We start from the raw sequence: 23607 nt of genomic DNA, 5'->3' as shown, positions 1-23607 counted from the left end.
AGGCAATCCTCTCACCTTGGCCTCCCAAAGTGCTGGGATTACAGGTGTGAATCACCATGCTCAGCCTAGAATTCCTTTCTTTTTACTTTAAATGAGTTATTTTCCTTGGTATTTATCATTTTCCATGTGTCTGATAGAGGAAATATTTACTTAACTATTTTATAACTGCAGGGTTGCTTAAAAACTTTGGCACTTGATAAGTAATTATGATAATATTAACATGAATCTTTTTCCTTAAGTGTATCTTGATTTTAAAAAATAAATAAGGCGAGCAAATAATAAAGTAACCTATTTCTGCTTCAAATTTTAAAACAATTGTACCCAATTTAGTTTCACCCTCTTCTCCATTGTTCCCAATTGCTGCCCTCAACACCCTACAATAGGAAAGTTTAATAATTTTTTGGTGGATAGATGTCAAACAGGTATGCATACATGCAAGAATATATATATATTTAATACTAGAAGAATTGCCTTGTTAACATACTCTTCTTTAGTGGATTTTAACCACATATTGAATAAAAACACACACTATTCCCAAAGGTGGAAAACAATATATTAATTTATTTCCAAGAAAACAAAACATGGAACATCATCGAAAACAAACATCAGATACAGTAGTTTTAGGACATTCTCATGGACAAACAGAAATCCACTAGCCCAAATCTGTGCTCTTCCAATATTAAGTAAGGTGTTTAAGATATAGGAGAGATGACCGTCAATGGACATGTAAACATCTTCTATTCCAGAAGGATCACTCGTTCTAAATGAGAAAGATCCAGTGTAAAACATTTCTTCTCTGGTGCTGCCATTAAAATAAGTTGAAAAGAAACTATTTTTAGCCTTCACTATTGACCCTGGGTACATTCCCTGCCCCTTAAACCTTTACCACTCAATACAATTCCATTTTTTTCCAGTAGGAAAATATACGGTTTTACTTCAAAGTCATTCCCTTTAAATACCATTAACATTCAACAGGTACAATTATAGAAAAAAAGTTGTGTTAATTCAATGTATTATCAGTTATAGTGAATGCTTTTGTTAGAATAAATAAATATGAACTCAGTGGATCAGAGGAATACTAAAGCAGACTTCACATTTTTCTGGGGTGATAGTACTTTTTTTCAATGAACACTGAGACCATTCTTAAAAACTAACTTTTCTGGTATACTAAATATGGCTTTATCTCACCTCTCAATATTCCACCTTAGGAAGTTAATTGAGAAGACCACTAAGAGAATCCCAATTCTCAGACAAAGAATTTGTTTCCTAATATTAACCTCTTTAAGCCTCAGTTACTTCATCTGCAAAGTGGAGTTAATCATGAGAACCTCATAAAACTGTTGTGAGGTTTGAATGAAATGAGATACAAAGGAACAAGTAGAATGCTTGGGGCACTACAGGCTTTAGCTTCTGTCTGCTCCTTCCCCCTCTCTGTTGAATAATCTCTGATTTAACCCTCAGTTTGTAATATATGAATCTCCTTGGCCTAACATCACAATATACAGCTCTTTGTAACAATGTGTTAAAATACAGTCACTCTGACATTGACATATTCCCAAGACTTTTACAGTGAAAAAGTTTTTGTCATTTTTTTCTTCTTTTCTCAGCACGTAATAAACACTAAGGAAATATTTATTGAATGCCGGTGACATGAATGGAGGAATGAATGAGGGATAAATAAAAGAGACGCTCACTCACAGTTGAAAACTCTTAAGAATAGAGCCACTTTATCAGCACCAGGCATTGTAAAGCTACTCAGAGAATACTATGGTGTCGTTAAAAACCTCACAGGATAGAATTTGGTCTCTATTTTGCAAGCAAGAAAATATAAGGATCAGGGAGTTACAGAAAAGGAAAGTGATTCATTCTGAGGTGTGAGACTAGATCTATGAGCTAGTATCTCCCTTTAGACATATCTTCATTCTCGTGAGGATTTTTCAGTGTTCTCAATGGAACATATGAAAGAGGATGCTGTGCACCCCGGTATATAACAAAGGAATGTTCTGTTCCTTCGAGGTCTTTTTACCAAAGCAACAGACAGTGAATTCTATCTTAAAGCACTTCTTTCTCTTGTTAATGACTTTATATTAATAACAGAACTTTGTTTTTTTACTAATTTTTTGTAGAGACAAGGTCTCACTATATTGCCCAGGCTTGTCTCAAACTCCTGGGCTCAAGCAATACTCCTGCCTCAATCTCCCAAAGTGTTGGTATTACAGGTGTGAGTCACCGTGCCCAGCTTATTTACAGTACTTTGAATGTGGGTCAACTGAAAATGCTAGTGTTAAAACTCAAAAACAAGATCTATTCTCAATTCTAGTAGCTTATGCTTTAAAGGAAATTGGTGAGTTACCCAGAAAGCTGTTTCTATATCTGTGTTTGAGCTAAGAGTGGTGATTATTAATGTGTTATAAAAGATTCCTTCTTCAGGCTGGGCATGGTGGCTCACACCTATAATCCCAGCATTTTGGGAGGCCGAGGTGAGAGGATTGCCTGAGCCCACAGGTTCGAGACCAGCCTAGGCAACTTGGCGAGATACTGTTTCTACAATAAGTTAAAAATTACAGGCGTGGTGGCATATGCCTGTAGTTCCAGCTACTTGGAAGGCTGAGGCTGAAGGATTGCCTGAGCCCAGCAGGTTGAAGCTTCAGTGGCCATGAGTGTGCCACTGTACTCCAACCTGGGTGACAGAATGAGACTCTGGCTCAAAAAAAGAAATAGATTCCTTCTTCAAAAAAACCTCATTCTTATTTTCTTAAATGGTATTATCTACAATTCTCTTTTATTAGAACATTTGTATGTGATGACACCCTGGTGCAAAGCTCTAATGACAATTTAAATTTATCACTGATCTTAGCTAATATAGAGGTGAGCATCGAAAAATGGCAAGACTGGCCAAAGTGCCTGGATCGCTCTACCTAGCCATCTCATTAGCGTATTTCACAGTGTCCAGTGGATATTTTAAGTATAATGATGTAGCCAGGTTCTGAAGCCACTACAAGGTCCTGAGCCATTGACACAACCAAGGCAAAAGTCTCTCACAAAGAAAGACTCTTCTTCCCAGCTATAATTTCCCTTCGGTCATGAATTGCTGTACATCAAAAATACCAGCTGGGTTGTATTGCAGTTTCACTCTGATTGAGAGTTCTTTCTCGAAGCCTCAGTTCTAGGCATTCCACAGTAAGAGGGTAGGTATTAAGCTCAAACTTGTTAGCAAACAGGCTTGGTGAATTAACCAGCCACTTTAAGTCTCCATTTCCATAGATACAAATGCCATGTACATAGTGACCTGCAAAAGAGAGAACAATAAATACAGTCAAAACATGCTTGCTTTCAAAAGACAAGGGTGATGAAGTTGCAGAATGGTACAGTTATTTCCTGATGACTGAGCAGCTAAAACTGTGCCAAGTGTTATGGGATTCAGACAAAATATGATTATGTAGTCCCAGCCCACAAGGAACTGAAACCCTTCGGAAGAGGAGAGGTACAAATATGTATTTGAAAAACATAAGTTACATAATACAAGGCAGTAACAGCATAGGTGTCCCAAGACAATTTGTGTACAGTAGTTCTCCCTTATACAAGGTTTTGCTTTCTGAGGTTTCAGTTACCCACGGTCAATCGTGGTCTGAAGATATGAAGATATTTTGAGGCTGGGCTTGGAGGCTGAGGCAAATGGATTGCCTGAGCCCATGGGTTCAAGACCAGCCCAGGCAACTTGGAGAGACCTCGTCTCTACAATAAAATCAAAAACTAGCTGAGCGCGGTAGCACACGCCTATAGTTCTGGCTACTTGTAAGGATGAGGCAGAAGGACCACCAGAGCTCAGATGGTTGACACTGGGGTGGCTGTGAGTGTGCCACTGCACTCCAGCCTGGGCAACAGACTAAGGCTCCAACTGAAAAAAAAAAAAAAAAAAAAAACTTTGAGAGAAAAAGAGAAAGCACATTCACATAACTTTTATGACAATATATTGTAATAACTGTTCATTTTATGATGAGTTATTGTTAGAAATATAGTTTATTTAGGGCTTGTACTATCTATAATTTCAGACATCTACTGGGGGTCTTTGAACAAATCCCCTGTGGATAAGAGGACCTTACTGTATTGTCAAATGAGAGTTATGGGTGAGAAGTTCTCAAAGGGTACAGATGGTGGAGGTCTTTATGGGTTGCATATGTTGAATCTTCACAACCAGTACTTCGGAGAAGACACAGGGTTTTTATTTGTTTATTTATTTGCTGAGAAAACAATATTTATTAAGAGGACTGAAAAGCTCCCACAGTGGGAAAGGACCCAAAGGGGCTGCCTACACAGGGTTTTTAAAGAGGTAATTAATTACATTAAAATGGAGCCCCATGAGTGGGCCCTAATCCAATATCACTGGATCCTTGTAAGAAGAGGAGATGAGGACAGAGGCACACATAGAGGGATGACCATGTAGAGGACACAGGGAGAAGATGGCCATCTACAAGTCAAGGAGAGAGGTTTCAGAGAAACCAACCTTGCTGACATCTTTTTTTTTGAGTTGGAGTCTCACTCTGTCACCCAGACTGGAGTGCAGTGGCCGCTCTCGGCCACTGCAGCCTCAACGGGCTGAGGTTCCGGCGATCCTTCCGCCTCAGCCTTCCGAGTAGCTGGAACTACAGGCGCACCTTGTTGACATCTTGATTTTGGTTTTCTAGCTTCCAGCATGCTAAGAAAATAGATTTCTGTTGTTTGAGCTGCCCAATCTGTTCTACTTGTTGTGGCAGGCCTAGCAAACTAACATGTGTCTGCTGTGTGCTGGGCAATAATCTGAATGGAATGTGTGCCAGGACTGATAAAAACCTTCATAAGGTTCTCTAGAAATGAAAATTACTTAGGGTTTCTAGTTCTTGTATATTTAGAGAGGAACCCTTCTCATTAGTGTCACGTGTTATTGTGTCAGCTGCAGGAAATCCTGACAGCTCTCCCAGCCACTTGGAAGTTGGTCTGTGGAGGGAGCAAAGGCTGACCTGAGGCATGAGCATCCAGCTTGCTCCACGGTGAGAACATGACATCACTTTTCCTAACCACTTTTCCCTCCTAACAGCCGCACTCCCAAAAGGAACAGTCACCAGTGGAACAAACAAAAAAAGAAACCTGAAACTAGCAAGGAAAAACCATTATGATTTGAACCCATCTCTATATTTTCCTAGGTAATTATAAGCTAGAGAACATCAGTGAGATATTTAAACCTGTTTTGGAAGGACTATGTCTAGAAGCCTCTGGTTTCTCTAATAACTAGCAGATTGGCCTAAATATAGCAGCAGTTCTCTCTCCACGTGAACCTCTGGATTCCATAGTTACCGTCCTGCCAACACCAACAAGCAGTGGCCTAACAGCATGAAATGTGAGCCTCACCGTGGCAGCCTCCGTGTCTGTCTTCCATGTCAATCCACTTTACAGCTCTGAGGTTACCGGTCCAGGATGCATTTGGCATAGAGCCAGGAACACCTGCAATGTTGATAAAGAAGAAGCACAGAGATGAGAATCATGAGAGAAGGGCATCAGTTTCATCAATTAAGGCTCCAACCCATGCTTGTTTTCTTTCAGTATATTACCTTTCACCTTTCACATGATCCACCCATCTTCTGTTTCCTTCAGTTGACCTTTTGACCAGAATTTTAGTTGCAGGCTCATTATCAAATTAGTATAATTTCTAATTCAATCAATATATGAATCAATATATAATTCTAATTATACTGATATCTAACCACAAATTATATATTAGTATAATACCTAATTCTTTGAAATGTAAAGAGCAAAAAAAAAAAAAATTGAGGGGTGAGGTGCTTTAGGTTGGCATCTGATTAAGCCAGGGTTTCTCCACATTGGCACTATTGATACTTTGGGATGAGTAATTATTTGTGTGAGGGCTGTCCTGTGCATGGTAGGATGTTTAGCAGTATCTCTGACCTGTACTCACTATTGCCAATAGCGCCCTCCCCCCAGTTGTGACAATCAAAAACATCTGCAGACATTGCCAAATGTCCCGTGGGTAAGCAAAATCATCCCATTTGAGAAACACTGTGCTAAGCTATCTCAAATAACCCTCTCTATCTCAATAAATTTGGAGTAGGTCACAGAGATTAAAGGGTCTACTTAATCTACAGGGTAGTTACATTCCAAGATTATAATATAGAAATCATTATGGGAAAGGTAGTATATGGAAATCAATGTAAATGCAACAAAGAGAGGACTACGTTGCTTCCTAAGAGTTGCAGCATTTTCCAACCGTGACTAGTGTAATCTGAATGTAATTTTGATATGATGGCAGAACGTGAATGCTATCTCTACCCAAATTGCAACAGTCCTCTCTTAGAAGATTCGTTTTAAATATTGGTAAGACATATGTGGTAAGCAAAGTAATGCCACTCCTGTCTCTTGACCCTCCCCTTACAACCATACAGACAAAGACGTGCACATCTTAATTCCTGGAACCTAAGAATATGTTATGTTACAGGGCAAAGGGGAATGAAGGTTGCTGATGAGTTGACTTTAAAAGAGGAAGATTATCTTGAATTGTCAGGGTGGACAATCACAAGGGTCCTCCTCAACAATGGAGGAGGGAAGCAGAAGACTTGGTCAGAGAGATGTGAGAAAGCTCTACTCTCCCTTTGCTGTTTGAAGATGGGGGGTAGAGAAGGAATGCCAGCCAGGAACGTGGGTAGCCTCTATAGTCTGGAAAAGGCCAGGACATGGATTGTACCCTGAGTCTACAGAAAGGAACATGACCCTGCCAATGCCTTCGTTCTAGCCAGGTCAGACTTCTGTCCTACAGAATTGTAAGACAATATATGTATGTTGTTTAAGCTGCTAAATCTGGTAATTTGTTATGGGTACCAAGCAAAAAGCTAATGAGAAAAGAATTATTCAAGGTGATGGATATTTTTTAATGAGAAAAATGCACAAGATAAAGAAATTTAATTGAGTTAGGTATGCTAAAACATTAATAAAAAGTATGCATTTTCAGAAGAAAAGAAGCTCTGTTCTTTTAGCCCTGATGTCACTTGGTAATTACATGATCTAAATTGTACCCAGGTTCTCAAATAAAATTAAATTTTGCTACAGCTTTTCTTGTAAATAGCATGGGACTTTAACCCTAAGGGCTCCCCACAAGACAAGGATCTATTTTTTTTGCTCCCCAAACTTGAAAGTATCCAAGAATAACACTATTTATTAAACTATATTACTTTCTATTGCTTTAATTTCCATTTAATACTTAAAAAATTATTTTAGTGCTTGCCTACCCCAAAAGAAACTTCCTTGTTTTGCTCTTTTCTTTTCTTTTTGAGTTGGAGTCTCACTCTGTCACCAGGCTGGAGGACAGTGGCATGCCTCTCCACCGCAGCCTCAACCTGCTGGGCTCTGGCAATCCTTCTGCCTCAGCCTTCCAAGAAGCCGGAACTACAGGTGAGTGCTACCACACCTGTCTAATTTTTTTTAATTTATTTATTGTAGAGACCAGGTCTCTACACGAAGTTGCCCAGGCTGATCTTGAACCTGCAGGCTCAGGCAATCCACTCACCTCGACCTCCCAAAGTGTTGGGATTACAGGCTGAGCCACCGAACCTGGCCTGTTCTTTTCTTTAAAAAAAAACAAATCTTAGAGACAGGGTCTCCTGGATAATTTTATTAGTTTTTCTGTAGAGACAGGATTCGCTATGTTGCCCAAGTTAGTCTCAAGCGATCCTCTCACTTCAGTCTCCCAAAGCGTTGGGATTACAGGCATGAGCCACCATGCCCAGTCCTTTGTTTTGTTCTTATTATACATTTTAAAAGAATTTGGAGTAAAATTTGCCTTGGCTAAGTTGGGGTGGGGAAGGGGAACCTGGAGAGCAAAAAAGGAGAATTTGGTTTATTTACTTATGTCAACAAGACTAGCAGTCTTGATTTTTGACAAAAACAATCAAGACAGTGTGTGATTTTTGAATCAATTGCATAAAATAACCACATCTAAATGATGTGAATAAAACACTTCCGTGACAAAAATTCCCTTAAACTTTAAATGATTACATTTTGAAAAGACATTTTCCTTCCTTTTTCATTCACATTAATACTGACCGTCCCAAACTGACACTCAGAAACACATTCCATTATTCTAGAGATAAGATCATGGCATTTATAATTAATGTCCTGCTGTCTTTAAAATAAACACATACCTACTAATCTCCTGCCAATGAAATTCTAAACCTCAACTTCTATACTTTCTGTTTGATGACAGGTCTCAAACATGTCTATGTTTAAATATTATTCATGTTCATGCATTAAAAAATTACATTTTTAAAAACAGAAGGGGTGGAAGGACAAACATAGACCAAGTTGAATATCTCTGTGTGTGTGTGTACAGAATCCTGAGACATCGAAATATCTGACAGGAATGGACATAGACCCTTGCTATTTAAGTGTGGTTCTTAGACTAGGTGCATCAGCATTGCCTGGGAGCTTGACAGAATCTTGGGCTGTACCCCAGACCTCTTGCACCAGAATCAGCATCTTCATAAGATCCCCAGAGGACTCCTGTGAGTGATCAAATGTGAGAAACTCTGAGCTATAAGCAACATTGAAGAGGACACAGCTTCTCTGGGCAGCAACAGCAACTTCCTTTTTTCCTCCTCTCATTGAAACCCCTCCCTCGGCCTTCATCAAGTTTCTAGGTTAGTCTCTTACTAACTCTCCTATTCTCACTCAAAATCTGCTCTTATGAATGGATCTGGTACCTTTGTATCCTTGTGTTAATTTAACTAACTTGTCCCTACTGCTGGGAATATATGCATTTTCATAGACCTCTCAAATCACCTTCTCAAAGGTTTCAGTCCACTTGTTACAGGAAAAGATGACTGAGCAGACGGCCAGTCCTCATGGTGCCTTTGGCTGCACAGCACTTGGCCACTGGGAGATTCTCAGTCAATGTTAACGGAATGAATGGGTGCCCATTCCCAACTCAGTCTTAAATGTTGATGGCGAGGGCTGTTTAGCTTGTATGTGGCTCAGACAAGCCTGGTTGCTTCCTTGATTTCCCAAAGGTCACAGTAATTTAAGGTGCAATAATGTTCTACTTCTCAGTATCAAAAAGTCTTTCTTCTTCCTTCTTAGCAGTGCCAACCCATTTCAGTTTGACCTACTACAATTGCCTAGGCACATCCCTTCCTCACCTCTGTCCTACCTGGTTGAACTGGCTTAGGGAGGAGACAAAACAATCAATAAGCCCTCGGGTAACAGCTCACTTTGAGTACACTGCAGGCATCACTTGCTTATTACTTCGAAGAGATTATGGCAAGTTTAAGATTGAGTACTCCAAATGTACAAAGTACCCACCATCCAGTAAGTAATTTAATTTGACTTGGGTTAAAAGATACATAAGCCGGGCTCGGTGGCTCAGCCTGTAATCCCACGCCTTTGGGAGGCTGAGGTGAGTGGATTGCCTAAGCCCGCAAGTTTGAGACCCGCCTGGGCAGCGAGACCTCATCTCTACAATAAATCAAAAAATCAGCCGGGCGTGGTAGTGCGCGCCTGTAATTCCAGCTACTCGGAAGGCGGAGGCAGAAGGATCACCGGAGCCCAGCAGGTCGAGGTTGCAGTGGCCGGGGAGCAGCCACTGCACTCCAGTCTGGGTGACAGAGTGAGACTCCAACTCAAAAAAAAAAAAAAAAAAAAGATACATGGAGACCTCAAAGCTAACAATCTCATCACTTGTGCCAATGTCTACTTGCTCCTTCTACTCCCTAAAAGCCTCTACTAAGCCAAGATTGATCTCAGGCTGAACCCCTGATGAAACAGACACTGGCCTACGGATTAAGGAATGTCTGTTCTCATTCCAGCATTGTCCTTAGCCAGCTGGTTATTTGAGAGCATCATTTAATGTCTCCAAGGCTCACTTCTCAAATGAAGTAGGTATACTGGATCAGTGATTTTTCAATCTTTAGGCTACAACCTATAGGGAAAAAAATGTACACCAGCACACACATACTTACATGAAGCAAACAAAAGTTTCACAAAACAATACTTAAGCTTATTATATGTAACATAATTATTTGTTTTATGCTGTTTTCTAATCTATATTTTTCTTTAAAACTCTGGTCAAAAACTACTAAAGCAATTTCTGTATCCTCTACTGGTATACAACTACTATTTGAAAACTAGTGGACTCAATTCTATTATGATTGTTGTTGCCGTTATGATTAGTATTATTATTGTTTATCAGGACTCTAGAACAGAGGGTAGTTATAGGATACACAGGTATGAGTTTCTCTCAATTCATAAGTATCCTTGGAAGGCCCTATTTTTTATTATTTTTAGGATGGGGCAAAAAAGAAGATGCCAATATTATCAGAGAAAACATTGTAACTATAAAATCCAATTCTCTCATTTGCTCTTCATAGGCTTATGTAAACAAGACATTTGAGACAAAGTTTATAGAGTAACCAGGAATGTTTTTCTTGGGGCTCAGCCTTTATTAGTCAAATAACTGCGTTTGTTAAATAAATGAATATGATTCTTTGAAATGCAAGCTTTGTTTATACTGACTTGACTTTCTCCTTGTTATTCTTACACAGTTTAGTCCCTATTTTGAGAGTCTTGTGTGGTAACAAGTTCCAGAATTTGTCTATTATTTAAACTCATACAGTCTTAAACTTATTAAACAAGAAATGTCTTGTTTTAAAATGTCAAATAGTCAATGCTGATGAGAATATATTGAAAAGGATTTCTTACAACTTAATGGTAGTGTTGTAAATTGATGCAACTGCAGAAAATCAATTTAGAAACATGTAGAAAAAGTCTCTATAACTGTCAATTCCCTTTGACCCTGTAAACTAGTATCTTCAGAATAAGCTAAAAAAATAATTTTTAAAATGCAAGAATCTGTATCTAAAGATATTCATTTTGACATTGTTATACACAATGACTAACAGCACAGGCTTTGAAGTCAGATAAACAAGATTTTGAATCCTTGTCATTGCTATTCCCAATTGTATGACTCTGGACAGCTACCTAATCTCTTTAAGATATGGTGTATAAATGTTTAATATCCCACAGGGTTTTGTTAGTGTTAAATGAGATAATGTATGTTTTGTGCTTTGCAATGCCTGGCATCATAACTACTCAATAAATGGTTGAAAAATATAAATCTCTCTATTAAAATCACAGGGATAGGCCGGGTTTGGTGGCTCAGCCTGTAATGCCGAGCTTTGGGAGGCCGAGGTGAGTGAATTGCCTGAGTCCGCGGGTTCAAGACCTGCCTGGGCAACTTGGCGAGACCTCATCTCTACAATAAATCAAAAAATTAGCCGAGTGTGGTAGCGCGCGCCTGTAGTTCCAGCTACTCGGAAGGCTGAGGCAGAAGGATTGCCGGAGCCCAGCAGGTTGAGGCTGCGGTGGCCGGGAGTGGCCACTGCACTCCAGTCTGGGTGACAGAGTGAGACTCCAACTCAAATAAATAAATAAATAAATCACAGGGACAGTCAGGTAGTAACACATCTGTAGTCCCACTGCTAGGAAGGCTGAGGCAGGAGGATTACTTGAACCCAGAGCTTGAGGCCAGTCAGTTCATCTCTTAAAAAAAAAAAATCTTGAGGACAATGTATTTGTGGAAGAGATTGCTTGTTTGTCATAATCGAAAACAGGGTTTTCAACCTCAACACTATTGACATTTGGGCTGGTTAATTCTTTTGTTGTGGGGGTTGTCCTACCCTTAGATGACAGCAGCAATCCCTGGCCCCACATGTGACTACCAGAAATCTCTCCCAATATTGCCAAATGTCCCCTGAAGTGCAGAATCACACTTCATTGAAAGTTACTGATCTAAAGTAAAAAAAAAAAAAAATCCAAAATATTGTACGCTATTAATAAACCCTGTACGAACATTTACATGTGAAATGAGAGTGGAGGAAATACAATTTTTCTTTATCTATAAAACTTTGAATGTTATATTACATTCATATTTCTCTTAAAGTTTACTGACATACATCTGAGACTTATTTGCTTTACTGATTTAGTAACTGTGTTTGTGAATATTCTAATAATTCAACAAAAGAAAAAATACAGAGTATTATTGCTGATTATTTTTTATTGTTTTGTTAGAGTCTCACTCTATCACCCATGTTGGAGTGCAGTGGCATGCTCACGGCCACCGTAGTCTTGGCTTGCTGGGCTCAGGTGATCCTTCTGCCTCAGCTTTCCAAGTAGCTGGAACTACAGGCATGAACCACCACGCCCGGTTAATTTTTGGATTTACTGTAGATACGAGGTCTTGCCATGTTGACCAGGCTGGTCTCAAACCCCTGAGCTCAAGTAATCCTCTCGCCTCTGCCTCCCAAAGTGTGAGGATTATAGGCGTGAGCCACTGAGCCCAGCTTATTGCTATTTGTAACAACAAAAAGTTGAAAATTACCCAATAGCAGAGAAATGTTGTGATAACTAACTTGTATCCTCTTTTTCTGATTGTTAATTTGGATCATTTTTAGAAATAAAAAGATGTAATCCCGCGTTTTGGGAGGCCGAGGTGAGTGGATTGCCTGAGCCCACAGGTTCGAGACCCACCTGGGCAACTTGGTGAGACCTCATCTCTACAACAAATCAAAAATGAGCCGGGCGTGGTAGTGCGTGCCTGTAGTTCCAGCTACTTGGAAGGCTGAGCGGAAGGTTCATCGGAGCCCAGCAGGTTGAGGCTGTGGTGGCCGGGAGAGTGTTACTGCACTCTAGTCTGGGCAACAGAGTGAGACTTCAACTAAAAAAAAAAAAAATAAAAATAAAATAAAAAGATAGATATTTGTTTTTGCCTACTGCTGTTTCATTAATCACTTAGAATTTTAAACACAGGAAACTTACAAGAGACCCTGTTTCATTTCATGTGGACATTTTCTAGAATTTTGCAGTCCCTGAGACAATGGCACAGCGTCCTTCATGTGACATCCCGACATTCATTTGTTAACTGTCAACAAATTGACTTCTCTTCAGTTGCAAAAGGAAAAGATGGAATAAAGAAAGGAAGAAAAACCCAGAATTTTAGAACGGAAGGGATTTTAAAGGTTTTCTAATATGTTCCCCATCTTTGCCAAACTGTGTAAACTAGAGCCTAGAAAATTTAAGTGAATTGCCCAGGGATATGGATGCGTCAAATAACTTGATGATTTTGTTTCAAGATGATTTATTTACTCACTTATTCAAATGGTTTTTTGCATGCCTCCTGCATTCTAGATGCTGAGGGTAAAGCCGCGGATGGGTTATTTTGGGAGCCTTCAGCCTAGTGTATCCAGAATGATTTATATCTGTCAATACGTTTAGTAGTAGCCCACACACCTTTACCCAGAATCTTTCTCGATCAGTCTTCTGGTGAGGAGTAGGAAAAGTTAGTGAAACATTTAGGAATATGGTCAACCCTTGGCCCAGAGCAGTTCAGATTTCATTACAATTCTGACCTCAATGCTTACCTTGGCTCATGGGCTGTCTGTCTACATAGCTCTGCTGTTTATCATCTTTAGGTCTTGTCAAATGCTCCTTGAATTATGGCAGATTTTTCTGAGGCGATGAAGATCTTCAGCTTCCCTACTCCCAGATTTGTGGCACAATCATGTTTTCTTCTTTCCTCCACTAAACCATGACATTCTTCAAAATCCTTCACTCTCATAATTAACCCGACTTGAAATTGTGTGCAGTACATGAGTCCCTGATGGATTTCCATTCTACTAGCAGTTCTCTAAGCTGGTTGATAGAATAACAGCACTGCTCAAACACAAGTGCTCTCCTTTTCTTTGATGCCAGGGCCCTCTCTCAGGTGTTTGACGTCTCTTGCCAAGACTATTTTAATTGCCTGAAAATAGGTCTCTCTGCCTACAGTCTACCTACTTTCTTGGCAGTACTACCAAGTGCCAATCCTGTTGTCCTCCTATTTTAGGGGTGCAGGTTGCTTTGAACAGTTGTCCCTGTGTCTGACTTTTTAAGTTAGCTTGAGATACTCCCCAACTCCCACCCTCCAACAAATGAAAGCAAACTCAGACTTGCCATCATCCTAGACCTCTCTCATGGGCATCCATGCCACCTCTTAGAATTCTGACTCCAAGCTGGGCTCGGTGGCTCAGCCTGCAATCCCGCGCCTTTGGGAGGCTGAGGTGAGTGGATTGCCTGAGCCCGCGGGGTTGAGGCCCGCCTGGGCAGCGAGACCTCATCTCTACAATAAATCAAAAAATCAGCCGGGCGTGGTAGCGCATGCCTGTAATTCCAGCTACTCTTGGAAGGCTGAGGCGGAAGGATCACTGGAGCCCAGCAGGTCGAGGCTGCGGTGGCCGGGCGGCCACTGCACTCCAGTCTGGGTGACAGAGTGAGACAAAAAAAAAAAAAAAAAGAACTCTGACTCCTCACCCCATTTCTTATTTTTCATTTCTGATTTTGCTACCCCTGGACCCAGTTTCACACTTATCTCCTCCCTTTAAAGCTTGACTCTGAACTGTCATTTCTTTCTTTTGCTTCTGACCATTGCTAATCAGACTGCCCCAGCCAGCTCCTCAGAATTATAACCCAAGCTGGAGCCATCAGTTTGATGCTATAGCTTATACTCTGGCCAAGCAGATACCAAAATGTTAACCAGAGCACATAAGAGTTTTTATAATCTCACCTCCTGCTATGGTTTGAATGTGTCCCCCAAAGTTCATGTGTTGGAAACTTAATACCCAATGCAACAGACGAGAGGTGGGACCTTTAAGAGGCGATCAGGTCACGAAGGTATTTCTCTCATGAATGGATTAATGTCGTTATTTTGAAAGTGGGTTCATTGTCGTCAGAGTGGGTTGGCTATTGTGAGAGTAGATTTACCACGAAAGCAGATTTGACCCTGTCTTGCTTCTCTCTCCCACACCTCTTGAGTTCCACCCTCCAGCATGAAGTACTGTCACACAAAGGCCCCCACCAGATGCCAGAGCTACACTCTCGAACTTTCCAGCTTCCAGAACCACGAGACAGATAAAGTCCTTTTCTTATATGTTACCCTGTCTCAGGGATTCTGCTAATCAACAGAAAACAAGCTACGACCCCCTGTGACTACAAATGGCAGACTGGCAGCCCATGAACCACATCTGATTCGTAGGCCTGTTTGATTTGACCACGACTGTGGGGTGAAATCAAGCCAACGCTTGAAAAAGTAGATTTCCCACGAAAGAATGGACTCCCAGAGTCCTTTCACAATTCACTGGGGCTTGAGGTAGCCAGGAACTCCTCTGCCACCCTGGCCCAGGGTACTTTAATCACCTATCTTGTCCATCCGGCCTAGTTGGTGTGTAGTTGGCAGCCCTGGGTTCCAGACCTCCTCTTCCGACACTGCCCACCTCATCTCTATCACCCAGCTTTTTGCCACCCATCTGGGAATTCCTGAATTGATCTTTCATTTTCACATAGCTCTTGCATGTTGACTTAGGCAAATGTATAGTATAAGAAAACAAGCTCAGCCTTGTTAGGAACTAAAGTTACTAAACTTAAAGAGACAGTCTCTCTTTTTATACTTATCAAGCTGTCAAAGATTTAGAAAATGATAATGCCCTATGCTGGAGAAGGTAGAGTGAAAGGAGCACTTTAACCGGCAAGTGGGAATATAAATTGCTGCAAGTTTTGGAAGAGCAACATGGCACTCTGTATTAAAAGCCTTAAAAATGTGTGTCCTTTGACTCAGCAGTTTTTAATCCATTGGAATTTGTCCTAAGGAAGTTATTTGTAACATTATTTGAGAGGAGATGTAATGTAGCAGTTAGGAGGGATTATGAATTGAAGCTCGCACCTAAGCAGGGTTCAGGTGCATGCTCTGCCAATTAATAACTGTGAGGCTATTGACAGGTGATTTAATCTCTCTGTTCCTCAGTTTCCCTACCTGAAAATTAAGATAAAAACAGTGTCTTCACCTTATGGAGTTGTTGTGAAGGCATAATATACTTAAAACACTCTTAATGGTGCTGGCATATAGTAAGCGCTATAAAAGTATCCGTCTTCAATATCAATTTTGTTAATAAACAATTTATTACCAACAAGACCCCCTCAATGACCCCAAAGTTAGGACTTTGCTACATAAATTATGGTATATTCAGATGATGGCATGCTACAAAATTAAAATTATGGTGAAGAATTCTTCATGACACAGAAAGCCATGACATACTGTTAAGTGAAAAGAGTAAGTTATAAAAACCAGACAAGGCTGGGGTTTTTTTTATATATATGCCTTTATATAAAAACACAGACTGAGAGAAATATACTAAATTATTATCTCTAAGTATTGAGTTTATTGATGATTTTTATTCTAGTCTTTGTAGTTTTCTGTATTTAAAAAAAAAATTTAAATGTTACTTTCGTGACCACTGTGGGGTAAGTAGTTATTTTAAAATTTTCTCAAGGCGGCTCATGCCTGTGAGAGGCTGAGGTGAGAGGATTTCTTGAACCCAGGAGTTCGAGACCAGCCTGGGCAATATAGTGAGACCTCATCTCTATACAAAAATAAAAAAATTAGCCGGGTGTGGTGGTACATGCCTGAGGTCCCAGCTAATTGGGAGGCTGAGGCAGAAGGATTGCTTGAGCCAAGGGGTTCAAGGTTTCGGTGAGCCACGATTATGCCAGTGCAATCCAACCTGGGTAACACTGTGAGACTCCGACTCCAAAAATAAAAATAAAAATAAATAAATAAATAAATAAATTTCTCAATGACTGTTAAATTTCTTTTGTGGTGAAAGTAAAAGACACATTCCCAAAGTTAACTAGAAAAAAAATTTTTTTTCAAGATCCCAATAGGGCTGTCTTTACTGTTTCATCTCCAACTCTCCAGAAAACCCAAGTGGTTCTATCAAAGACTCTGTTGCCCTATAACCTGCAGGTACTGGGTGGTCCATAGGGAGGATCCAGGGCACCTCAGAAGCTGGAAATGGGCCAGAGGGATGGGACCTGGAGCCATATCTAATCAGCCTGAACACTGACTTTGGCTTCCTCTCCACTGTTCAAAGTCCTACTCTCCAGAAGGCACAGGTGGCTCTGCCACAGCCTCTGTCTGTCCTGTGACCTGTAGATACTGGGAGATCCTTAGGGAGGACGCTGGGACACCCTGGAAGCTGTGAAATGGGACTGCTGACATTCAGGGATGTGGGCATAGAATTCTCTTTGGAGGAGTGAGAATGCCTGGACCCTACTCAGAAGAATGTGTATAGGGATGAGACGTTAGAGAACTACAGAAAGATCCCAGTAGATCTCTTGCTTTATCAGAGGTTTCCACTAAACTGGGATATATTTTGATTTTTTTGAGACAGACTGAAAAAAATGGTCACGATTATCTACAGATTTAAAAAGTTAAGAAGGGAAACATAATCATAGTACGCTACAATGCTCAGTTGTGTATAATTTTTGTCTAGACATAGTAATGGAAACAGAGAATATTAACCTGACCAAGAACTGTAATCTATTACAGGGGGAGGAGGAGAGACAGGAAGCAGCGCAAAGGGGATGGTGGGATAGGAGAACTAGATAGATCCCCATCTACTATAACAGGAAGTCAGTAGAGATGCTGTTTCAAATTGATAAAAGATAACAGTATTTCTAAATCCAGGAAAAGAGCAGCTGAAAGTGGTAGCCTTGGGGGAGGGGAACAGGTGAAGTGAGGAAAGGGACTTATAGTCTGTTGCAAGTATTTTAGTGCAATTTGAGATTTGGAACTATGTGCACTGATACAAATTAATTTGAAAAGCAAGCAAACAAAAAGTCATGAATGTGTCCCACTGCTACATGCAGATCTTTGTTCAGTATGACTTTGCAGCTTTTCCATTAAATGTTTCTCCACCTCTTGAATGGCCCTGACTAGGGGACTTGCACTGACCAATGGGACATTAACAAACCTGACACAAGCAGAGACTTAAAAAACACGTTGGCTAAAGCTTGTCCTCTCTTGGAAGTCACCAAGGGAAGCAGCCCAGGTGAGCCTACCAGAGAATGAGAAACCGTGTAGGGAGAAGGCCAGTGGTGCGAGTGACACCATCCAAGACCATCCAGCCCTAGCAGAGCTGGCCTCAATTAGAACTCACAGGTTTACAAAAAAAAAAAATGCTTTCAAGACACTAAGTTTAGGAAGTTCTTTTTCTCCCTGCAATACCTTAACTTTAAGATATCTGGTACAAATGGCAGGGAATGAAGGAGGACCAGTCAATAAGTTAAAAAATTCTGATCATCAGTTTTTAATCTCTGACTCTACTTTCACCTCTATCAGTGTTTCCTTGGTCTGACTACAAGTTAGAATCATCTGTGGAACTTTAAAAAAAGAACGGATTACTGAGCCCCGACTCCCAGGTATTCTGAACACCTAGGTCAGGGGTGGGTAGGCATTAGTATTTTTTTTTCCATGCACTACTTGATCATAATGTGTGGTCAGGGTTGAGAATACCTGTTCTTCATGGAACTCTTTTATTGAACAAGAGATCTCTTCATAAGGATAATACTTTATAGTATTGTCTATATTATACTTCCAAAACACCAAGTATTGTGTCCCAGTATGGAGAGAGGTTTTTTTCTTTTTAACCAAATAAAGCAACTTCCTTTATTTTTAAGTTTTGGACCTAATTAAACTGACAAGCTTCTGCAAAGTCAAAGAACCATCAAGAGAACAGGGAGACAGCCCACAGACTGAGAAAAAAATGTTTGCCAACTCCATGTCTGACAAAGGCCTAACATCAAGGATCTACAAGGAACTCAAACGTGCTGAAAAGAAAAAAACAAACAACCCCACTACAAAGTGGGCAAAAGATATGAATAGATACTTCTCAAAAGAAGACATATGAGCAGCCAACAGGTACATGAAGAAATGTTCAGCTTCACTAGTCATCAAGGAGATGCAAATTAAAACTACACTGAGATACCATGTAACTCCAGTCAGAATGGCCATCATCAGTAACTCAAAAAATAACAGATGCTGGCGAGGATGTAGCGAAAAGGGAATACTTCTACACTGCTGGTGGGAGTGTAAACTAGTACGGCCTCTGTGGAAATCAGTGTGGCGATCCCTAAAGGTTCTAAAAATCGACCTTCCATCTGACCCCGCAATCCCCCTACGGGAAATATACCCGGAAGAACTCAAATCACTATATGAAAAAGATACCTGCACACATATGTTTATCACAGCATTGTTCACAATAGCAAGATCATGGAACCAGTCATGCTGTCAATCAAAAGAAGACTGGATTAAAAAAAATGTACATATACACAATGGAATATTATGCAGTCACAAAAAAACAAAAAACAAAAACAAAAACCATGAATTTTCCAGCAACCTGGATGGGATTGGAGTTTATAATACCGAGTGATCTTTCACAGAAACAAAGATCTTTGTACTACATGTTCTCACTCATAAGTGGACCTTGAACCTACTGTAATACTATAAGAAAAGGATTGAAAGTGGCGGGAAACTACTGGAGGCGGGGCAGGATGGGGCAGGGTGGTGGGTAGTCAATATCCGTCTGGGGAAGGGGGGGCACACCTCATCCACAAGGGTACCTGCACAATGAATATTTGTATGCCTAACCCTTAACTGTACCCCACAATTTTAAATAAAAAAGTATATAATTTTTAAAAAGTACAAAAAGTTTCAAAGAAACCAACTGTTTACTTTCTGACTCCCCCAAATTAGTGAGTGTTAGCATCTTGGCACATTCACCTTGTGAATCATCATCTTTTTTCCTCTTAAAACTATCATTCTATAATTTGTGAAAAAATAGAACACTGGTGATTAGCATGAAATAAAGCAATGCATGGAAGTCAAAGAACAAAGTAAAAAAAAAAAAAAACCATGCTCCAAAATCTAATACCTACAAGTAGCAATCATTAACAGAAGAAGAAGAAAAAAAAAAGACTGTGGCTCATGGCTTCCCCTCCCCCTTCTGCATCTGACCTGACACTGGGGCTTCTTCCTGAGGCTCTGCGCAGCCCTGCTGTGCTTCTCATTTCCAGGGAAACTGACACAACATGAACATTTCTTTCAACGGCAAAAAAAGAGAAGTAAAACATGAATTCATGAAGCAACTTTTTGCATAGGTAACTACTTTCATGCCACTTTATGACAACATAACTATTAACTAGCTGACTAATCTGTCTTGAACACAGACTACAAATAATCTTTCACAGGTGGTCTTTCCTATTGAGATATATGTATTGGATTTTCTTAAATTAAATGAGTTCAGGCATCACTTATGCATGTGTATTACTTTGATGGGTTTTTGAGTTTAAAAAAACAGCTTCCTTAGTTTTACTGGATTCCAGAAACTTGGGAGATTCTGTGGTTGGTTTGCTGCACTGGAACATCAAGCAGTAAGTTTGTTCTGCCATCTACTTATTTAGATGTGTTTGGTCACAGCTTGGCTTAGGTATTTTGCATTTCAAGTGGCATTTCTTAGGTTTTATGTGACTGTTTCAAATAAAAGCAGTATTGATTTTCCTCCCAAGGCAGGGTCCTCCCTTATTGAAATCAACAGAACACAGTATGCCCTGTAGTGTTTGTTTATTGCCTGGTGAAAAGTCCTTAGTGACTCCACTAGACAAATTTTCATTTTGCCCTGCACTCAGTGCCATCTTCACCTTCGAAAAAAGGCACCAGGTTACACCCAGTTGGAAGTAAAACAAGAATTCATTCGCAACTTGCAAAACCTCAAACCTCCCTTCCAATTCCATGTAAGAGCAGCCAAATAAAAAATCATGCTCACTTAGGACTGTTGTCTAATTTTAACCCCTATTTACAATCCAAGACAGGTCAAAAGTTGTTGAAGGTCAGTGGTAAATTCCATTTGTTGCGCATGTACAGTGGTGTATATACAGGTTGCTAATTTTGGGAACTAAATCCCTATCTATAGCAAGCCTACTGTTTTATACAGAACAGTAGGGCAGGGCAGTTCTATTTACAGTCAGATTCTGCAAATATGAAAAACATGAACTTAAAAGAGAGAAAAAACATGGAAGAGAGAACCTTTCAATGTACCCAGGATTAGTGGGTACTTCTCCTTATCCTTCAGCTCCATGGCTCCCTGTATGCAGAAATACAGGAAACCTAGGCCTGGCGCTGCTTCCTGAAACATATATTTTGTTTGTTTGAATCAGGGTCTTATTCTCTTGCCCAGGCTGGAGTGCAGTGGCCAGTGGCAAGATCATGGCTCACCACAGCCTCCACCTCCTGAGCTCAAGTGATGCTTCCTCAGTCTCCTGAGAAGCTGAGACTACAGGTGCATGCCACCATGCCTGACTAATTTTTAATTTTTTTTTTTTTTTGTAGAGATGAGTTCTTGCTATGTTGCCTAGACCAGTCTCAAACTCCTGGGCTCAATCAATCCTCTTGCCTTGGCCTCCCAAAGTGTTGGGATTACAGATGTGAGCCACTGCGCCTGGCCTGAAACATACATTTAATATGGACATTTGAATGAAAAGCTCTGGACTTCAATTAGAAGGTGGGGAGCAGTGGCTCACATCTGTAATTCCAGCACCTTGGGAGGCTGAGGTGGAAGGACTGCTTAAGATCAGCGTGGGCAACATAGGGAGATCCTATATCTACAAAAAATTAAAAAACAAAAAATGAGCAAAGTGCAGTAGCATGTGCTGTAGTCCTAGCTACTTGAAAGGCTGAGGTGGGAGGATCCCTTGAACCCAAGGGTTGGAAGCTGCAGTAAGCTATGATCGTACCATTGCATTTCAGCCTGGGTGACAGAGTGAGTTTCAGTTTTATTTATTTTTATTTATTTATTTTTATTTTTTGAGTCAGAGTCTCACTCTGTCACCCAGGCTGGAGTGCAATGGCATGCTCACAGCCATTGCAGCCTCGCCCTGCTAAGCTCAGGCAATCCTTCTGCCTCGGCCTTCCAAGTAACTGGAACCACAGGAGCGCGCCACCATGCCCGGCTAAACTTTTGATTTATTGTAGAAACGAGGTCTTGCTAAGTTACCCTGACTGGTCTCAAATCTGTGGGCTCAGGCAATCCTCTTGCCTGTACCTCCCAATGTTCTGGGATTACAGACATGAGCCACCATGCCCGACTGAGTTCCTGTTTTAGAAAAATTCATTAAAAAATAAAAGAAGTTATACAGTGACACAAAAACAGACACATCTAATTTATGGTGTTGAGACAGCTTTTAGTCTTGGAAATGTCTGGCGGAGAACCCTTGGGGGTCCCAGGAGTATAAGAACCATGGTTTCTTGGACTGCTTATATAGATAAGGAACAGTGTGAAGGTTTAGTGATCTGCTCAGTTCTGATATGTGCAGTTCTCTGTACATAGTATCACATTTCAATAAAAAGCTTATGCAAGTTATGGAGTGGACAGGAACGCAATGTTTATGACTTTGTAAAATAAAACATGCAACTTCAAAGAAACGTTGGTCTCTTCGGTTCCTTGCCCTTGCACCCTCTTCCTCTGCCCAGGGCCATGCTAGGGATGCAGAGCCAGTTTCCAATATCCAGGTTCCAGGTGTTAAGGGCTTTACTTTTAAGCACTTGAATTCTGGTGTTTTCATTTGTGTGATAGCTGCTTCAGTATTTTAGAAAGTCTGAATTATGGACATCTTCAGAACAAGACCAATGATAGCTGCTTCAGTATTTTAGAAAGTCTGAATTATGGACATCTTCAGAACAAGACCAATGACTAATATACGCAATGTATAGGAAAAAAATAAAGCCTTGAGCCATCTACAAAGCTAAACAGAGCTTTTCCCATGTGCGTTCTGATAAGAAACCATGTTGGGGTGTTGTGGCCTGCTCAGTGTGACGTTCTCGTATGACCTGATTGATTGAAAGGACCTGTGATGGGGCATTTTGTGAATCTGTCACATGTGTTTCCAGAATAAAAATGGGACCCAGTTTGGATTACTCTTTTAATTTTTTGAGTCAGGGTCTCATTCTGTTGCCTAGACTAGAGTGCAGTGGCATGATCACAGCTCACCACAGCCTCAACCTCCTGGCTCACGCAATCCTTCTGCCTCAGCCTCCTCAGTAGCTGGGACTACAGGCACTTTTCACCATGCCTGGCTAACTTTTTTTTTTTATAGAGATGAGGTTTCACTGTGTTGCCCAGGCTGGTCTCAAACTCCTGGGCTCAAGCAGTCCTCCTGCCTCAGCTTCCCTGAGTGTTGTTATTGCTGACATGAGCCACTGCACCTGGCCTGATTCTATTATTTATGGAAAAAATAAATATCATGGAGAAAGAACTGCTAGAGGATCTATAAGAAACCATTATAATCACCCTGAAACACACAAAAGGCATTCATTAAAGAAAAGAAAGGCAAAATAAGAAGCAACTTTTCTGCTGGGCGCAGTGGCTCAAGCCTGTTATTGTGCCACTGCACTCCAGCCTGGGTAACAGAGTAAGAGACCCTGACACAAAACGAAAAAAAAAAAACAAAACCATAAAAAGGAAGCTGCTTCAAATTCAACAATAGTGTAAAATAGAATAGATTTTCTTCATGGTAAAGGATACATTGTTAAAATTGTATTTTATTGCATAACTCTATACTTGTTTATCTGAAAAATATTAATATTCACTATCTTTTTTGTTTGTTTTTTTGAGTTGGAGTCTCACTCTGTCGCCCAGACTGGAGTGCAGT

General features: G+C 40.4%; 1 protein-coding gene across 1 annotated transcript in view; it reads right to left on the bottom strand.

Annotated features, from left to right (window-relative positions):
- Window positions 1-2786: 2786 nt before the first annotated feature.
- LOC103265522 (N-acetyllactosaminide beta-1,6-N-acetylglucosaminyl-transferase) overlaps window positions 2787-23607 on the bottom strand; it is a 34610-nt gene continuing 13789 nt past the window's right edge. The window contains exons 2-3 of the mRNA XM_008063187.2: window positions 5386-5478; window positions 2787-3289 (exon numbers count right to left, since the gene is read on the bottom strand). Of these exons, the coding sequence (XP_008061378.1) occupies window positions 3099-3289; window positions 5386-5478 (284 nt within the window). The 3' untranslated portion in view covers window positions 2787-3098. The remainder of the gene's footprint in view (window positions 3290-5385; window positions 5479-23607) is intronic.

The sequence above is a fragment of the Carlito syrichta genome, unplaced genomic scaffold, assembly GCF_000164805.1.
Source record: "Carlito syrichta isolate Samal-C Ts95f unplaced genomic scaffold, Tarsius_syrichta-2.0.1 Scaffold98146, whole genome shotgun sequence".
NCBI classification, from domain to species: Eukaryota; Metazoa; Chordata; class Mammalia; order Primates; family Tarsiidae; genus Carlito; species Carlito syrichta.
This window is presented reverse-complemented; position numbering and strand designations above follow the sequence as displayed.